Genomic DNA, 16,865 nt, shown 5'->3' with positions numbered 1-16,865 from the left:
TTTCCGCACCTTTCCTTTCCTTTCCTTTCCTTTCCTTTCCTTTCCTTTCCTTTCCTTTCCTTTCCTTTCCTTTCCTTTCCTTTCCTTTCCTTTCCTTTCCTTTCCTTTCCTTTCCTTTCCTTTCCCTTTCCTTTCCTTTTTCCCTTTTCCCTTTTCCTTTCCTTTCCTTTCCTTTCCTTTCCTTTCCTTTCCTTTCCTTTCCTTTCCTTTCCTTTCCTTTCCTTTCCTTTCCGCACCTTTCCTTTCCGCACCTTTCCTTTCCGCACCTTTCCTTTCCGCACCTTTCCTTTCCGCACCTTTCCGCACCTTTCCTTTCCGCACCTTTCCTTTCCTTTCCTTTCCGCACCTTTCCGCACCTTTCCTTTCCTTTCCTTTCCGCACCTTTCCGCACCTTTCCTTTCCTTTCCGCACCTTTCCTTTCCTTTCCGCACCTTTCCTTTCCTTTCCTTTCCTTTCCTTTCCTTTCCTTTCCTTTCCTTTCCTTTCCTTTCCTTTCCTTTCCGCACCTTTCCTTTCCTTTCCTTTCCTTTCCTTTCCTTTCCTTTCCTTTCCTTTCCGCACCTTTCCTTTCCTTTCCGCACCTTTCCTTTCCTTTCCTTTCCTTTCCGCACCTTTCCTTTCCGCACCTTTCCTTTCCGCACCTTTCCGCACCTTTCCGCACCTTTCCGCACCTTTCCTTTCCGCACCTTTCCTTTCCTTTCCTTTACGCACCTTTCCTTTACGCACCTTTACGCACCTTTACGCACCTTTACGCACCTTTCCTTTCCGCACCTTTCCTTTCCTTTCCTTTCCGCACCTTTCCATTTTTATTTTTATTTATTTTTATTTTTATTTTTATTTTTATTTTTATTTTTATTTTTATTTTTATTTTTATTTTTATTTTTATTTTTATTTTTATTTTTATTTTTATTTTTATTTTTATTTTTATTTCTTTGGGGACTATGATTGGGATCTTAGCAGCCCTCTGGAAAGTGACATGACTATTTTGTTGCCACACATAAAACCTTCTTGTTTAATGATAAAAGTTTTGGAGATTGCACTGGATTTCCAAAAATAATCAGGTGGACTTTTTGGAAAAGTGTTGCATTTTACTATATTTCTACTTATTTATTTTCATGAAATTATATCATGGGAAAGACCTCCAAAATCACTGAATCCAACCTTTGACTGAATCCCATCATATCCACTAAACCACGTCTCTTAGTACCACATCCAGTAAATTTTTTCAACACTTCCAGGGAAGGTGACTCCCCCACTGCCCTGTGCAGCCTGTTCCAATGCCTCTCTTTCAGTGAAAATACTTTTCCCTGGTAACCTGGATTTCTCTGACACGACCTGAGGCTGTTCCCCCTTATCCTATTGCTAATTGCCTGGGAAAAAAGCTGGCCCCGCATTTTGTGGTATTTTTAATATTACCTAAAATAATTATACAATAACTAGAAATTATTTTATAATAATTTTACAATATTTTATAAATAATTAGAAATTATTAAGCAATAATATAGTATAGCAATATTATATATTATTAAGAACATATTATAATATTAAATTATAACAAAATAAATAAATAATAAGTATTAATAAATTTATTATTGATTTTGAATATAATAATATTTAATAATAATATTGAATATTAAAAAATATTTATTAGTTTAAAAACTCTGTTTTTAGCATAGTACTCCACCTTTTATCACATACCATATTCTCAATTTTCAGCTGTTTCTCTGGTTTCTCTAAACCTTCCAAAGCACTTGCCAGGGCCCTCAGCTCAATGGTGTCTGGGTATTTTATGAATATACTTTCTGTCATTCTTCTCAATAATAAGAATTTTTAAAAATAGCAGGTTGAGGATAATTTCTGTAGGATCCTTTCTAATCTGATGAAGCACCAAGAACAATAAATCTTTTGCAAATCTGGGTCTACTCCATTCAGCCAAGTGACTGCAATCACTCTTTCTGTGCTGGGATACACAAACCTGCACCATTTATTGGGGCTGGAGATGGATACTTATAGATCAAATTCCATCATGAGGGACTCCAAGCTGATCCACAGCACAGAGGTCTTCCACTTCCTGATGATTTCTGGGGCTTCTGAGTTTCTGTGGAAAAGGAGAAGATTGTAGCAGACTGCAGTGAGGTCTTCAATTATTTGAAGCTACATGTTGTTATGAGTTGTAAAATGCAATTTGTGTATGCAGAATGCTACAAAAATTCCACTAGAAAACCAAAATTTGCATGGGTAATATTTTATATTTTTATGTTATTTTCACATAAGCCATGGTGTACTCAACTATTAAACAGAAAATAGATTAAAAATTACAGTGCAGTTGAAAAGTATTTGATTTATAAAAACCTTTAACTTTTATTCGGTTCAGCAAATTAATTTTAATGTGACACGGATATAAGATGTGGAGGATATTTTTTCCTGTAGTTTTCTTCAATTTCAGAAATTTCATTAGTTATCACAAGATGCAGCAATACCACATAGAACAAGTTACAACAGAATCAACCATTTTAATAACAAAAAAGGCTTGGACTGCTGCAACTCTTTTTATTTCTGTTTCAAGGAAAACTCAGAGAGGAAATGAAATCACCTGCTGTACCAATTAGCATTTAAATAGTCCCTATTTAGCAGTGAATTTTGCGTGCTTATTTAGGTTAAAGAGGTGAAGAAAGTCTTTATTCTTATCTGTGCAGCTGCTGCTGGGTCAAGTTTCTCTTGAAAGGGTGTGGGGATTCATGACTATGTCAGAATTGTTGGATCCAAGACTGCTTCCTAATTCTTCATATCAAGTGCATTTTTGGTTTTATCCAGATTCAGAGCAGGACATCCCTGTATTTTCCTTGTGAATTTCCTTGGGGGGAAAAAATTAAATAAAAAGGGCTCAGGATGGTCCCCAGAGAGGCAACAGTGTATGGGCTCCTTGTAGCACATCTCACCAGATCAGATGAAGGCCAGTGATCTTTCAGGGGTTATTAATTTCTTCTGGAAAACTGCTTTTCTACTTTTTCTGCTGTGGTTTCAGCGGGCTGAGACCACTATTGCTGTAGACCACCCCTGGGCATGGATGCCCGTGGGCCTTGTGGGAGAGGAATAATTATCACCACTCTGAGGTGACCTTCTGGCAAGAGGAGTCAAACCTCAACCACACACAAGTGTCAGGTTTAGGATGAGCAGAAAGCAGAGTAATGAAGAGGGTAGCTCTATTCTGTGTGTCTGAGCAGCTGTTTGAAGTTTATGATGCAGTGTTTGAGCTCCTGCCTGAAAATCAAAAGGAGAGATATTCCTCAAATTTGAGATATTTGAGATATCAAAATGGAGAAATTCCTCAAATTAGAGGAATATCTACCTCTGCCTTTTCCTGCCTGACAGATAGTATTGAGGGATGGGGGAAGTTGTGGGTTTGTGCTGTTGTTTGTATGTGAGCTACTTCTGAGAGGAAAAGTACAGCAAGGAGTCTCATGTCAGCGAGATTTCTGTTTCTGTGCTGTTTGGATAGTTACTAATTTTCTGCTCTTTCACCTGATTTCACCTGGTCCTAGGTTCAAGGGGGAAGGAAAGTTGTTCAACACAGCAACTCTCTGACCTGGTGAAGCACCAGGCTGTGCCATCCTTGGTCCAGCTCAGAGAACATGAATATCTCCACACACATTGGTGGTTGTGCGTTTCTCACTCATACAGGACAGCCTTGCACAAGGGCAATGAGCATTTATCTTGGTGAAAGGAAATTTTCAACCATCCTGTCTCTTTTTCCCACTGCTTACATGTTGTGAGACAGGAAGAGCAGACTCTGGTGTTGTGTGGTTTTTGCCTTGTTTTCAGTGAGACTGTTTATGAATACGCTGGTTAGCTTGCTCCTGCAATATGTTGATATATTTCCCCCAGGAGCTGGAATTAAGGGTCCCTTCATATTGACTATCAGATGGCAAAAATGCCTGTTTTGTTGCACCTTGAACTGTATTCAAGCTGGCAGTTCAAAGGGCAAGATTTTGTAACTGCTCACAGGACCCTATGTCATCAGATTTGTCTTGTGCACTGCCATTGCCCATAAGTATGATACAAATGACCTCATTTATTCTCACACCTTTCATTTAATGGAACATATTATCCATAAAATACTGGACTATATTTAACACTTGATTCAGGGAAAGCAAGACACACTGCAGAGGTACACTGATGTTTTTCCTTGGCAGCAGTGCAGAGCTGGCGAGTGCTACAAAAATCGTCTCGGCCGAGACATTAAGAGCAAATGTTAATTTTAATCTGGCCAAAACTGAATCCCTGGTAATTGCTCAGCATTGTTCTTTACACAAAGAAGTTGGAGAATAAACACCATCATGTCTGTTGGGCATAAGGATTGGGAAATCAGTTAATCTTGGATTTATTTCTAGACCTGTAGAGCCATGTTTCATTCTGTTTCTTCCTGAGCAAGCTTCCAAGGAAAAACCTGCAATGTTCATGTAGGCTCTCATTATCCTAAGCCTGCAGCAGAACAGCAGCCAGGACAATGTGGTCCAAAGCATGGTTGCTATATTGTGGTTAATAATCTGAAATTATTGGCTAATCAACCTCAAACTGAAATATACCTAGAAAATAAGTAATAATCTTTATGCTAATTTAAATTAAATTATTGTGACTCTTCTTTATTTCAACCAGCCTACATGTCTTACGCTTCTCCCAAATATGATAACACTCGTGTTACATGAAAAAAAATGGAAGAGAAAGGCAGAGTAACCCTGCCCATAGCTAAATGTTTGGGAGGATATGTCATGTGTTGCTCCTCTTGGCTGTAAAGTATGTCCCTGGTCTGCAGTTCTTGTCCCAGCCTCTGCTGGGTACATAAAGTTCCAGTCCCTCCCACTCTGTGTCAGGACTTGTGGTATTATAACTAAATTTTCACTGTAGATGATAATTACATGGCATTCTTAATAGTATTTATCTCCCTCTGGTGTTTATATCCCATTTGAAATTTTCCAAAATCACCTTTTTTATTCTAAGACCTCTTCTACAAAGGCGCTGGGGGTGATAACGAAATCAATTCAGAAGCACAGAAATTTTGTATTAATGCATTTTCAATACATAGATTTTATAATAGTAAATATGTGGAGCTTCATTCTATTTACAGCTTCTTAGAAAAGCTCATATTTGGACTCTGTAGAGGGGTTAAGTATCTTCCTCAGAATTTTTAATGCAGGTTGAGCTTCAGAATAGGTCTGGTTGCATACAAAATGTGTAACTCTCCAATGGATGCATTACAAGGAATGTTACCAGCTGACCTGCCCGGTTTTTTAGGATTCCCAGAGACCTAAAGGTTTTGTTTCCCAGTTTGTTCCCCCACCTTGTGTAATTTCCACATCCTTACCATTCAGGAAGGACTGGACAGGTTGGAGAGCTGGGCCTGTGTGAACCCCATGGATTCCACAAAGTGAAGTGCAAGGTCCTGCAGCTGGGTCAGGGCAATCCCAAATATACCAACAGGCTGGGCAGTGAAGGGGCTGAGGGCAGCCCTGGGAGAAGGACTTGGAGGTGCTGGGTGAGGAGGAACTCCCTGTGAGCTGGGCCTGAGGGCTCCCAGCCCAGAAACCAATGGAGTCCAGGGCTCATCCAAAGCACTGTGACCACCACGTTGAGGAGGGGGATTCTCCTCCTTTACTCTGCGCTTCTGAGACCCCACCTGGAGCTCTGTGTCCAGTCCTGATGTCCTCAAGTTAAGGACATGGAAATGTTGGAATGAGTCCAGAGGAGGCCATGAGGTTGCTGGGGACACTGGAGCACCTCCCCTGTGCAGACAGGCTGGGAGAGCTGGGAATGTTCAGCCCAGAGAAGGGAAGGTTGTGTGGAGACCTCAGAGAGCCTTCCAGGGTCTGAAGGAGCTCCAGGGAACTGGAGAGGGACAATTCATCAGGAACTGGAATGCCAGAACCAGGGGGAATGGCTTCCCACTGCGAGAGAATAAGTTAGATTGGATATTAGGAAAAAATCCCCCTGTGAGGGTGGGGAGGCCGTGGCACAGGGTGCCCAGAGCAGCTGTGGCTGCCCCTGGATCCCTGGAAGTGTCCAAGGACAGGCTGAATGGGGCTTGGAGCACCCTGGACTAGTGGGAGGTGTCCCTGTCCATGGCAGAGGGTGTGGGACTGGATGGGCTTTAAGGTCTCTTCCAACCCAAACCATTCTGGGATTCTCTGATTCCATAAAGTAACATAAATATAGGCTTTGTTCTTTCACTGAACACATTTAACACTTCACTCTTTCTGTTGCAGAAATGAATAACTGAACTCCCATCCAATGCTTTGATTTAGTTAAGAGCATTAGGAAGCTCTGTGTTTATAATCTGGGATTATATTGACAATTTTCTTGCCCTGATTCTCTGTTTAGCTCATCATTAGTGCAATTCCACTGCTTCTTTAGAGATAGGTGCAATTTAGTCCACTGGAAAAAAGAGCACCAGGGCCATTTTTAATAAACCAGCACTCCAATTTTAGTTTGGAATTAGTACAAATAGTTTTCCTAAAAGAGAAACATCCTTTGCTGTTGTAGAAACATTTTCATATGCTGAAAAAGAATTCATGACTTATTTTTTTTGTATGCATGTAGAGATCTGAGCATTTCCTGCTGCCAGTGAAACAGCACTTGCATAGGAGGAGAGCATTTAGATGCAAAGATCATCTGTACATTCTCCCAAGAGCTAAACAAACAAACAAAACACCAAAGTATTTTCAGGAAATATCTTGGTTTACCTTCTACTCCTTTTAACAATTTGAATTGCTACAGACAACAACAGTGCAGTTGTTATATTTCACAATATCAAGACAGCATTTATGCATTTGTGAGATTTACACTTGTGTGAAGCCAGACTCATCCCAGAGGGTTGGTAGAAACAACTGCCTTTATAAATTCAAGTGCAGGTTAAGTAACTGTCATCCATCAGTGCTGTAAATAGCACTGCTGGCATCAAACTGGAGACAAAAAGCCCCCACTTTGGAAGGATAAACTTATAAATTGAATAGAAAATGAGCCAAATAATCTACACTGTAGAAGGTTAAGTTTATACAACATGCTTCCTGGAAAAGGAGCAATTCTGGATTTTATATACAGCTTCATAAATAAAGCTTTGGATCAGTATTTCTTTGAGAATATATTTGAGACTATATATTTTGTTTGAAGCCAACAATTTGGGTACCTTTTTCCTCATTCAGGCAGTCAGGACTAACATCAGCTTTTGTTTTGAATAGAAGGGAATTTGGTCTCTGTGTCACCAAACACAAGCCAATCCTGAGCATCAGTAACATCCCAGAAACAAGCAAGCAAACATCTTCCAAAGGCTTTAAGAACTCACACTCCCCACCACACTATCCAGGTCAGAAAGTTTTTTTGTTTGGCTCTGGGTATGGGGTAGAAGGAGGTCATGGCTGCTCAAAGCACTGCCAGAATTCTTATCCTGACTGTGCTTCATTTTTCAAATGAGAACTAAGGTGAGTAAGAACGCTCCTTTTAAATTTTAAATCATTTATCATGGTGTGGATTTGTCTGTATGCCTCTCCATTGCCCAGTACTACAGATCAATTTGTAGTTCTGAAACAGAACTTGTAAAAATGGTAATAAAAGGCATTTCAAAGACTTTGAGACTATGAGTTGTATCACATAATGATGAAAAATTTTAGCAGTTTGTGTTTCCCCTGTGATTCATCTGGAAGTATCCATCAACACTGAATCTATGAATCCTCTCCATTTTATTTTCTCAAACAGACCTTTATGCTGATTCATTCTTCATAAACTGTATTTTCATGTCTTGATTTATGCACTAAAACACTTCCACAGATTCAAATTTCTTCCTTATCTCTTCAAGAAACATGGTTCAATTATTTTTCTTTTTAGTCAGGACAAAAAGAGATGGAATAAGAACATGCTTTTCATGCTGATTTTGAAACAGTATAAGGTGTAGCCAAATCCCTAAAGTCCAGCCCCAATGAGAGTTCCAGAAACTTTTGAGTTTCATTTTCTTAGGATCCAGAATCATCAGGTTTTTTCTCCTGTACAATTAACCACAGGGACAGGACCATAATATCAATTGTCTCTTAAGATTAGGCAAAATTAATGTAAACAGACCTTTTTGCTTCTCTTTCTTATAATTCTTCTCCTTATTGTGTAAAAAACTCATTTTCAGGGCAGTTGTCTCCATTTCAAAGGTTAATTACTGTTTCGCTATAGGTAAGATACCTTCTTTGAAAGTGAGACATTTTGTCACATTTACAATGTATAAATCCATACCTTTTCCTCAAGATTGGCTTTCATAACAGTCACAAATAAAATGAAAAAAAGAGCAAGAATCTTCAGGTCAGAGGAAATTTTTGGATTTCATTTGTCTCCTGCCAGTCTAAACAAATGCACCATTTTATCAAACCTGTTATCTATTTAGATAATAAATTATTCCTATGAGCAGATGTGAACAGGAAAAAAAGGATGCTTTGAGCTTGCAGGTACAAGGTGTTGGAATCTCTCAAGGAATCTGTCAAGGGGAGAAGGAACAGTTTTCCAGTCCCTCTAGGACATATGACAAACCATGAAATCAATACTTTTTGCAGGGAAGAATAAATTTATAAACCAGTGAGAATGGATTATTGTAATTATTTGGAAGGACTTTTGATTTTTGACTCCAAATATGTCACCATCTTACCTGCAGGTTGTAAACCCAAGTTGTTATCATCATTTTCACAGGATCCCAGACTGGCTGGGGTTGGAAGGGGCCTCTGGAGATGATCCAGTGCAAGCCCTGCTAAAGCAGGGTCACCAGAGCAGTTGCACAGGATCACACCCAGGCAGGTTTGGAATGTCTTCAGAGAAGGAGAATCCACTGCCCCTCTGGGCAGCCTGTCCAGTGCTCTGCCACCCTGAAAGAAAAGAAGTTTTTCCTCATATTTGGGTGGAACTTTCTGTGTTTCAGCTTGTGCCCGTTGTCCCTTGCCCTGTCTCTGGGCACCACTGAAGGGTCTGGCCCCATCCTCTTGCCATTCACCTCTAAGATATTTGCATGCACTTAAAAGTACCTACAGGCCAGAGCACATCTGAGAAAATGAACCCCAGAGATACAAAAGAGGTGCAAAATCAATTTCCTGTTTACTCAGCCTGTACCAAACACCTCCCAAACATCCCACTCATTTTCTGTTCCAGATGTGGTGAAGGCAAGGGTTGGTTTTACTGGGAATTCTCCCATTCCTCTCTGCTCCCTGACACTGCTATCACATGCAGAGCTAATGAATAATTTGCTTGGAATTTGATCCTTGTCTTACAAGACTGTGCAAACTGGTGAGATCTTACAAGATAATTCACCATAATTCCTCACTCTTTGATGGTTCATACAAACACATTTCAGTTCTGAAGTACTGCACTTGCTGTTTATCCCTCGTGCCATTTGCAATGTGCTCCTGGAAAGTGCATTTCTGACTTAATTCTGCTGATTGAGCTGCCTCTGAGGCAGGAAGTAAATAAGATTTAGTCATTAGGAGCTGCTGATTTTGTGCAAATACCTTTGTATGAACATAGGCCCAGCTAAACATGTGGATGGTGAGTTCCTGAATGAGTGTTCACAAAGGTGTTGGGAAGTTAAGCACAAACTATGGGTAAAAGGCAAGCAATACCACAGGACAAGATACAGAAATAATTCTGTCTTGGATTTCATCAGAGGAGAAAATTTTTCAGTACACAGGTTATAGAGGCTAAATATCAATCAGACATGCACAAAAGGAAAGCCACTTTCCTTCCTCTTGTTCCTTTGGTGTTCATGAGAGGTGTGAAGTTTGAAATCACTGATGTCACAGTAGCTGATGCAGTAATCTGACTATCAGTATTCATAAAAAAGAAATATATCTGAGTACATTCTAGGTATAATGTATGTACTTTTTATTAAAATTCATTAATACATTGCCATTTATTTCATATGCATAATGCCAGAAGATAGTGAAGCTGATACTGATGAATTCTAGTTCTGGAAGTAGAATTTCAAATGTTAGGAAGCTGATAAGGCGAAAAAGGCATAGAAAGGAAAAGAAATTACTAGGCTAAAAAGATTTTAGGATAAAAAGAAATCCTACTGATAGTGCTTATTCACTGTAAGGTAGAAAGCAATAGTATGGAAAAGAATGCATATATTCAGTAAACCTTTCTGTTCTGACCTTGGCAAGATGTCAGACAATTACAAGCATAAACTTGATGAAGAAATGCTTTCCATTTTATCGAGGGAAAATATGTTTAAAAGGAGCTTATTATATCTTGAATGTTTTCATTTCTGATCACCACATGTAGATAATTTAAAATGTTCTGGGACATAGTTGAGATGTGTTCTGTACTATCAGGTCCTTCTTCTTTTCCTCAAGGGAGGTTGTTCTGTTTACTCTGCTCATATTGCAATGTTTTTCTCTACTATCATGTTTCTGTACAAAGGTAGAGATTTTCAGGAGGCTGCTCAGCCACAATGTAACTAATTCCCTTTTCCACCTGGGATGGAAAAATCAACCACAACAAGCATTTAGTAAAGGTTGTGGCAGATTGTTTAACCGATTTTAAAAAGCATTGAAAGTTCTATGACCTGTGCTGGTAAGGAGAATATTTTCACTTGACAATCTGTGAATAACACAGTCTTGGATATTACCTGACTCTAGACCTGGATGAATCCTCTCTTTAAAAGTAATTTTTTTTTTCTAACAAATATTTTCTGTACTTCTTATTTTGGAAACGCTAGCAGGTAGAAGCTTAATGAAGTGACTTTCATCTCATCTTGGCCTTATTCAAGCCATGGCTCTGGCATTAGAAATCCTCAGGCTTTTAACAAAGGAAGGAGGAGAAAAACACCATGTATTGTCTCGATGAACTGCTCTGCCAGCAGCAGAACTTGCAGCTGCATGGGAAAACATTGGATTCAGGCTCCCACTGTCAATCCAGCCCATTCAAAGCAGTCATGTTCTCACCATCCAAGAGTGAAGATGTCTCATTTAGAAGACCTTAAGGAAAAGGAACACATTTTGTATTAGAAATTATATGAAGCTCATTTTCTAAGAGTGTTCTCCACATTATATCGCAATATTGTTCAATATTATTTATGCTCACCAGTGATAATATTGATTTAAAAAGCACAAAAAAATACTTAAAATGAGGCCTAACATTATTAATTTTGCCTGGGCTCTGTTTTGTGTGTGGTTGACCGTAGGCAGTTATGCAGGATCCATCAAACTCGCAGTAAACCTCTTTATAAGCTGATTCAGTCACTGCAATGGAAAAAGATTATATTCCCATTTCAAATCTCCTCACACTACCATTTTAGAGTACAATGGCATTTTTAAAATTTCCTTTATCTAGATTTTTATGGAGAGCTTTCCATATAGCTCCCCATGCCATAAGGTTTAAAATGTATTGAAATGAATACAGTGATAGAAGCAAGAGTATAATTAATGTACACATTGGAAAAAAAAGCTATGGCTTGAAACTCAAAGAATACAATGACAGCCCTTGTTGGCCTCTGTCCTAGGATTCCCCTCAGATCCACTTGCAATTTAAGCTTCTTTGAAGATAAAAATTTGTCCAAAACTTGTATGATACTTTAGTATCAGGTCTTTCCTGTCAGAACACTAATGGTTTCCTGAGATTAAACATCTCTCTCAATGTCATCAACAAAAGAAATAGTGTTTAAATGACAACTGCATTTTAAACTGTGCTTCTTTTCATCCCGCACTGACTCTGGCTGGTCAATCCTCATCCTAGCATCCCCAGCAGAACTACTGGCAGGAGACAGGCTCTGGCCCACCCTGACCCTGAATCAGCACTGCTGGGCTCCAGGGCTCCCATGGCCATGGCAGCCAACCAGCCAGGGACCAGATTTGTGGCAGCACATGCAAATCCATGGCTCTGAAATCTGGGAAGATGGAGAGAATGCTGCCCATGGCTTCAGGCACTACTTATGATAATAAAACAATTCCATTATAGGCTTCATCCTAGGAGCCAGACTGACTGATTTCCTGTCTCTTGTGCAAGCCTGGGAACTCTGAGCCATCATCCTTCTCCACAGCAGGCTTTGCCTGGAGCCCTAAAGAGCTCCATGCAGTGACTCACGTATTGTTCAGGCTGGAAATAGATGGGCAGCACAGGGGGTACCACCTGCCATTCTCTCCTTGAGAACACCATGGGAGCTGCTGGTCTTGGCTCTTACAGAGCAGAAGAGGATGAAGAGTAGGAAAGAACAAGCCTCTCTCATAGCTCCAGTGTTTGTTCTCAGTGGAAAATCGGTTTATTGAGCAGCAGCCAGCATTGATGCCGTGCTATTCTATGGGAGGTGTTCTCCTGATGAATGGAACTCAGTGACTCTAGAAAGCAGCATTTTCTCTGCTCAGAGTACAGGTATTAATCCACCAGACCTGCTGGTCTGCCTTTGGCAATGGGCAGGAACTTGATTTCCAAAGGGGAATAATGCACATTGGGCACAAAATAAAATGTTTTGTCTGGAGAGTTTGAGACACAGAAAGGGGTGACAAGAGAGGGGAAAAGCACTGCTTGCAAAGTGAAATTAAGATTAAAAAAGAGAAATTATATGGATGGGTATATAGACAAACATACTTATGTGTCATTTAAAAGGAAGATAAGGATATGATTTTAAATGGAGTGATGTTGCTAAAAAGGGAAATCAGCTCTAATTTTAGGAGCTACTAGTGACCCAGAAAGCATTTGTGAAAACCTCTTCACTCAACATGCTAGAAATAATGCACCATAACCCCTCACCCTGAACTTCATCCCAGCTTTTTCCCTGCTCCTCCACTTTACTCTCATAAACCCAGTTCCTTCTGAAGTCTGAAATATTTTGTCAGATCTGCTCTTCATTTCTCGCTTGTCCAAATCCAGGTATCCCTTCTCCTGGAGCCAGGCAGACTCTTCTAGTGTCCTGCATCCCTATTTTATCCTCAGAGATGAACCTTCTGCTTATCTCTCCCAGAGAGTTTAGGTCTTCATCTCTCCAAATTCCAAAATACTTCATTTAAGAAAGACCTCACCAAAATAGAAAACCTGTTTTCTAAAATCTCTGGAAGCTTCAGCTCTGTCTGTGGCACAATTATAAAACTGTCATCTTTTTAGAAGGGTTCCATCTTCCATATTCTAATCCCCCAGATTCCTCAGCAGTGAATTTCAGAGGATGATTACTTGCTACACTAATAAATGTTTCCATTGATATGTTCTGAACCAAAAAAGAATGACAAAACTTTTACAAAAGTATTTGCCTACTTCCTCTGTAAACATACAGGGAAAAATAAAAATATCCTTCTGAAGCAAAAACTGTTGAAGGAACTCAAATTTGTTTAAGCCAAGCAAGTTTCTCTAGTGCCAGAATAACCCAGTCCCTGGATTCAGCAAATAAAAGATTTGGAGGAGGTCAGGGCAACCTCAACTTGGAAATTCTTCTGAATTTGTTATGGATGTGGCCTTTGTCTCCAGTTTAACTCTTCCAAGAAAGGATTTGCTGCCTGTGGAGAAGGGCTGTAAGACTTCATGTCTGAGCCCACTGTTGACAGACACCAAGGAAGGCAATGGGCTCAGCCCAAGGTTAAGAGGGGATTCAAACAAGAGCTCTAATTACTTGCACAGAATGTATCTAATATTTAGAAAATTTTTCAGTTGCCCAGCATGCATTAAGGGCTCTAAAAATTGGAAACTGGAACTGGCAGTGCTCAAGCTGAAAATGGAGTGCACTCTCTGTAGTCAAACACCACAACAGATTGCTGAGGATTTCTGAGAAATCCCTGCAGTTTAAGTCAAGATGAAATGTTTTTCTGGGGGACAGTTTCTTCTCAGTCCCAAGGGTGTGACAGCAAGAGGCATTTGGTGAGATTCCTCTGACTGCACTAAAAAGGAGGCAGGATGAGGGGATTAGGGTGGTCTTCTCTGTCCTTAAATGCTGACAATGAAAATCAGATCAAGGGTGGCAAAAACTGTCTTTTATAAGAATTGTATATTTTCTGTTAATATTGTGTTTGAATCTCAGCTCAGATAGTGAGCTTAGAACAAAAGGTTTCCTCAAGGCATAAAATAAATATTTTACAAGATAAAACTTGTAATATTTTCTTACTGTCAAAGTAGGTCTTGCTGGTCTGTTTAGGAACAACAGTTAACCAGTCTTTTCTGATGTATTCAAATGAAAAAATTGACCAGAATACAAAGAATTTATACAACAACAACAACAAAAAAGTTTTTTTTGCAATTTTATTTTTTTAGTCGTTTGTTTTTCAGTTGAAAATTGCAGTTGAAAATTTCAGTTGAAAATTAAAAATTTGCCGTGCAGGGTAATTCACTATTTTTAGTGTCTGCATTAATGTGAACAATATACACAATGAGGATTTTTTCACTTTATAGGCAAAAAATATTTGTGTGTAATTTTTGTCATTTCTCTCTACTCATGTACAGTAGTTCCATAAAAGCTGCAAATAGAAGTTATAGGTTTTATAGTTTCCTAAAAGGAAAGGAAAGTTATGAGAGAAAACTTCAAAACCTGAAAACGAAGTTGGAAAATCCCCTATCAGAAAGCAATTCCCAAATACTAATTTGGGAATTTCAGTGGTGATGTGTAGAGTCTTGAAAAACTATGGGGATCTGTTTTACCTCATGCCCCTGACTGGTAAATCACATTAAATTTCAGTTAATTTAGAGAAATCATTCCCTGCCATCATTCTTCACATTTGTTTTTGATTACAAAATGGCATCTACCAGAATGTGTCTGAGAGGAAAGGCAGGATCCAGGAGAGCAAGAGGAGGAGGCTGGGAAGCAGAAGGGCTACACGAAAATGTATTCATCTGGGTTCTACTACCAACTGTGGACTTAAAAGCATCAACAAATCCTAGTGTTGAGTATGTGTTACACATCCCTGCTCATCCAGCTGCTGGCAACCCTTTCTTTCTGGCATCCCTCAAATATTATTTTTTTGCTGCATCTTTGATTTCTGCTTTTGTGTTAATTTTGTACGTGAGTGTTTCTCTCTATTTACCCAGGAACTTCAGTAGGGTCTTGCAAGCTCGCTGAGCTCTTTGCTTTTCTACAGCCTTGGTTAAGAGGAATCCTAATTGATGTGGCTGTAAAAAAGACTCAACAAAGTGGTGGCTAAAGCAGAGTGCTCAGGTCCTTGCACTTCATTGCCAGAGTCTGTAACCAAAACAGCTATTGCTGTATCTGGGAAAAGCCAAGTTAATGCCAAGGCTGCCTGTCTTGTCTAGATTTGAGGACAATGAGTCCTTCTCACTAATAGCTCTATCTGGTATCTTAATTGGCAAGTAAATTAATAAAATATTGTTTGTTTTCCCTGCTGTCATTGATTTATTTTGGAGAAGGGAAGGGGCTAGTCTTTGAATTCACTTTTTTCTCTCTTACAATTGAAACATCATCACTTTTTAGGAATCCGTCTTTCTGTCTGTGTATTTTTCCAAAATGGAAGCCAAAACTATAGAAAATTGGAGTTATCACAGTAAGGTCAAATGTGGTGTGACAGTGCTTGTTCAAGTTATCCAATTTATCCAGCTCAATAGCCAAGTGACTTAACATCAAAAGAACATGGACTCTATCCTGTTAAGATTTTAAAATTTACCTTGTTCTAACAAAAATATTTGTTGCATCTGGTCCACATTTGGGGAAATCATTGCTTTCATTTCAGTTTCTGCCAAATCGGGTCATTTCAGAGCAATATTCACATCAGAGGCCACACAAAACCAACAGGAGCAGCAGCAGCCTAAGAGGCTTAGTTGTTATTTCTTTCTTTCCCAACAATTATTTTATTATGGAGTACTGTCTCCACTTCTAATAAATAACCCTCGTTGCTTGTCCTGTCTATAACACATGACAGAGTATCACTGTCAAGGCCCGTTGTAATTCCCAGCGAGTCGCCCCCAGCTACTCAGCAGAGCAGAGTCACTTGCAAATGAAGGACATTTGTCTGAATGACACATTTCTGAATGAGAACTGCTTTGTTTTGCAGAGAGTTTGGCCGCTGGAAAGTAAACAATCTTGCTGTGGAAAGAAGAAATTTCCTTGGCTCCCCACTGCCACTCGCCCCTGAGTTCTTCCGAAACATAAGGCTGCTGGGACGGCGCCCGACCCTTCAACAGATCACAGAAAACCTGATCAAGAAATATGGGACACATTTCCTGCTCTCAGCTACCCTGGGAGGTAGGGCTAATTCTTGGGAATGTTGTGGATGAGCTTGGTGTGAGTAGACTAAATGCACTGGTCACAACTCCTCCTCCTCCAAGCTGCTAGGATGGGCAGCACTCTCTGTGGGAGGAGGTTTTGACTACAGGTCTTGTGACTCCTTCTTCTCCTTTGTCCTGCTGTGTATAGAATTTTGTGCAAAAAAGAGAAGAGATCTGGTTGCTAAGGTTGAAGTGCTTTACCTGAGCTCCTGCTGTGCTGCCCTTAGCCTTTTTGGGGGTCTTTCTATGCACTGAGGTCTTAAGGAGAGTGACATTTTGTTCTGTAAGTGGTCCTTGTAGCAATTTACATAATAACAGCTTACAGAAGTATCTGGGTCCTTTGCAGTCCTGCAGAAAAGGAGCCAAAACCAAGTAACAAGTATTTCCAACAAATCTTTTAATTTATGAGACTTTTAAACTACTTTGTCCGTTGGAAAATCCCTATATTGTCACTCTGCCCTTTTTAGAATTATTCTTCACTTAACCAGTGGGACTGCATTTTCAAAATGGGATGATGAGGCTTTGCCATGTCATTCCCATTAACTTAATGGAATCCGCATCTTGCAGTCCCCACAGACTAATCTGGAAAGGGTAGCCCCATGCATAATTGGGATCCAGTCACCAGATGGATTGAAGAAATCCGGTGAAAAGGCCTA

The 16,865-nt window shown here is 39.7% G+C and overlaps 1 protein-coding gene across 2 annotated transcripts in view; it reads left to right on the top strand.

The window, feature by feature from the left end:
- BRINP3 (BMP/retinoic acid inducible neural specific 3) overlaps window positions 1-16,865 on the top strand; it is a 227,529-nt gene that overhangs the window by 123,226 nt on the left and 87,438 nt on the right. For both annotated transcript variants that reach the window (XM_088060433.1, XM_088060432.1), the window contains exon 3: window positions 15,996-16,186. In XM_088060433.1, the coding sequence (XP_087916559.1) occupies window positions 15,996-16,186 (191 nt within the window). The remainder of the gene's footprint in view (window positions 1-15,995; window positions 16,187-16,865) is intronic.

This window comes from Pseudopodoces humilis, chromosome 10 (assembly GCF_049639895.1).
Source record: "Pseudopodoces humilis isolate 2021_Gansu_Grassland_sample_001 chromosome 10, ASM4963989v1, whole genome shotgun sequence".
Classification (NCBI taxonomy): Eukaryota; Metazoa; Chordata; class Aves; order Passeriformes; family Paridae; genus Pseudopodoces; species Pseudopodoces humilis.
This window is presented reverse-complemented; position numbering and strand designations above follow the sequence as displayed.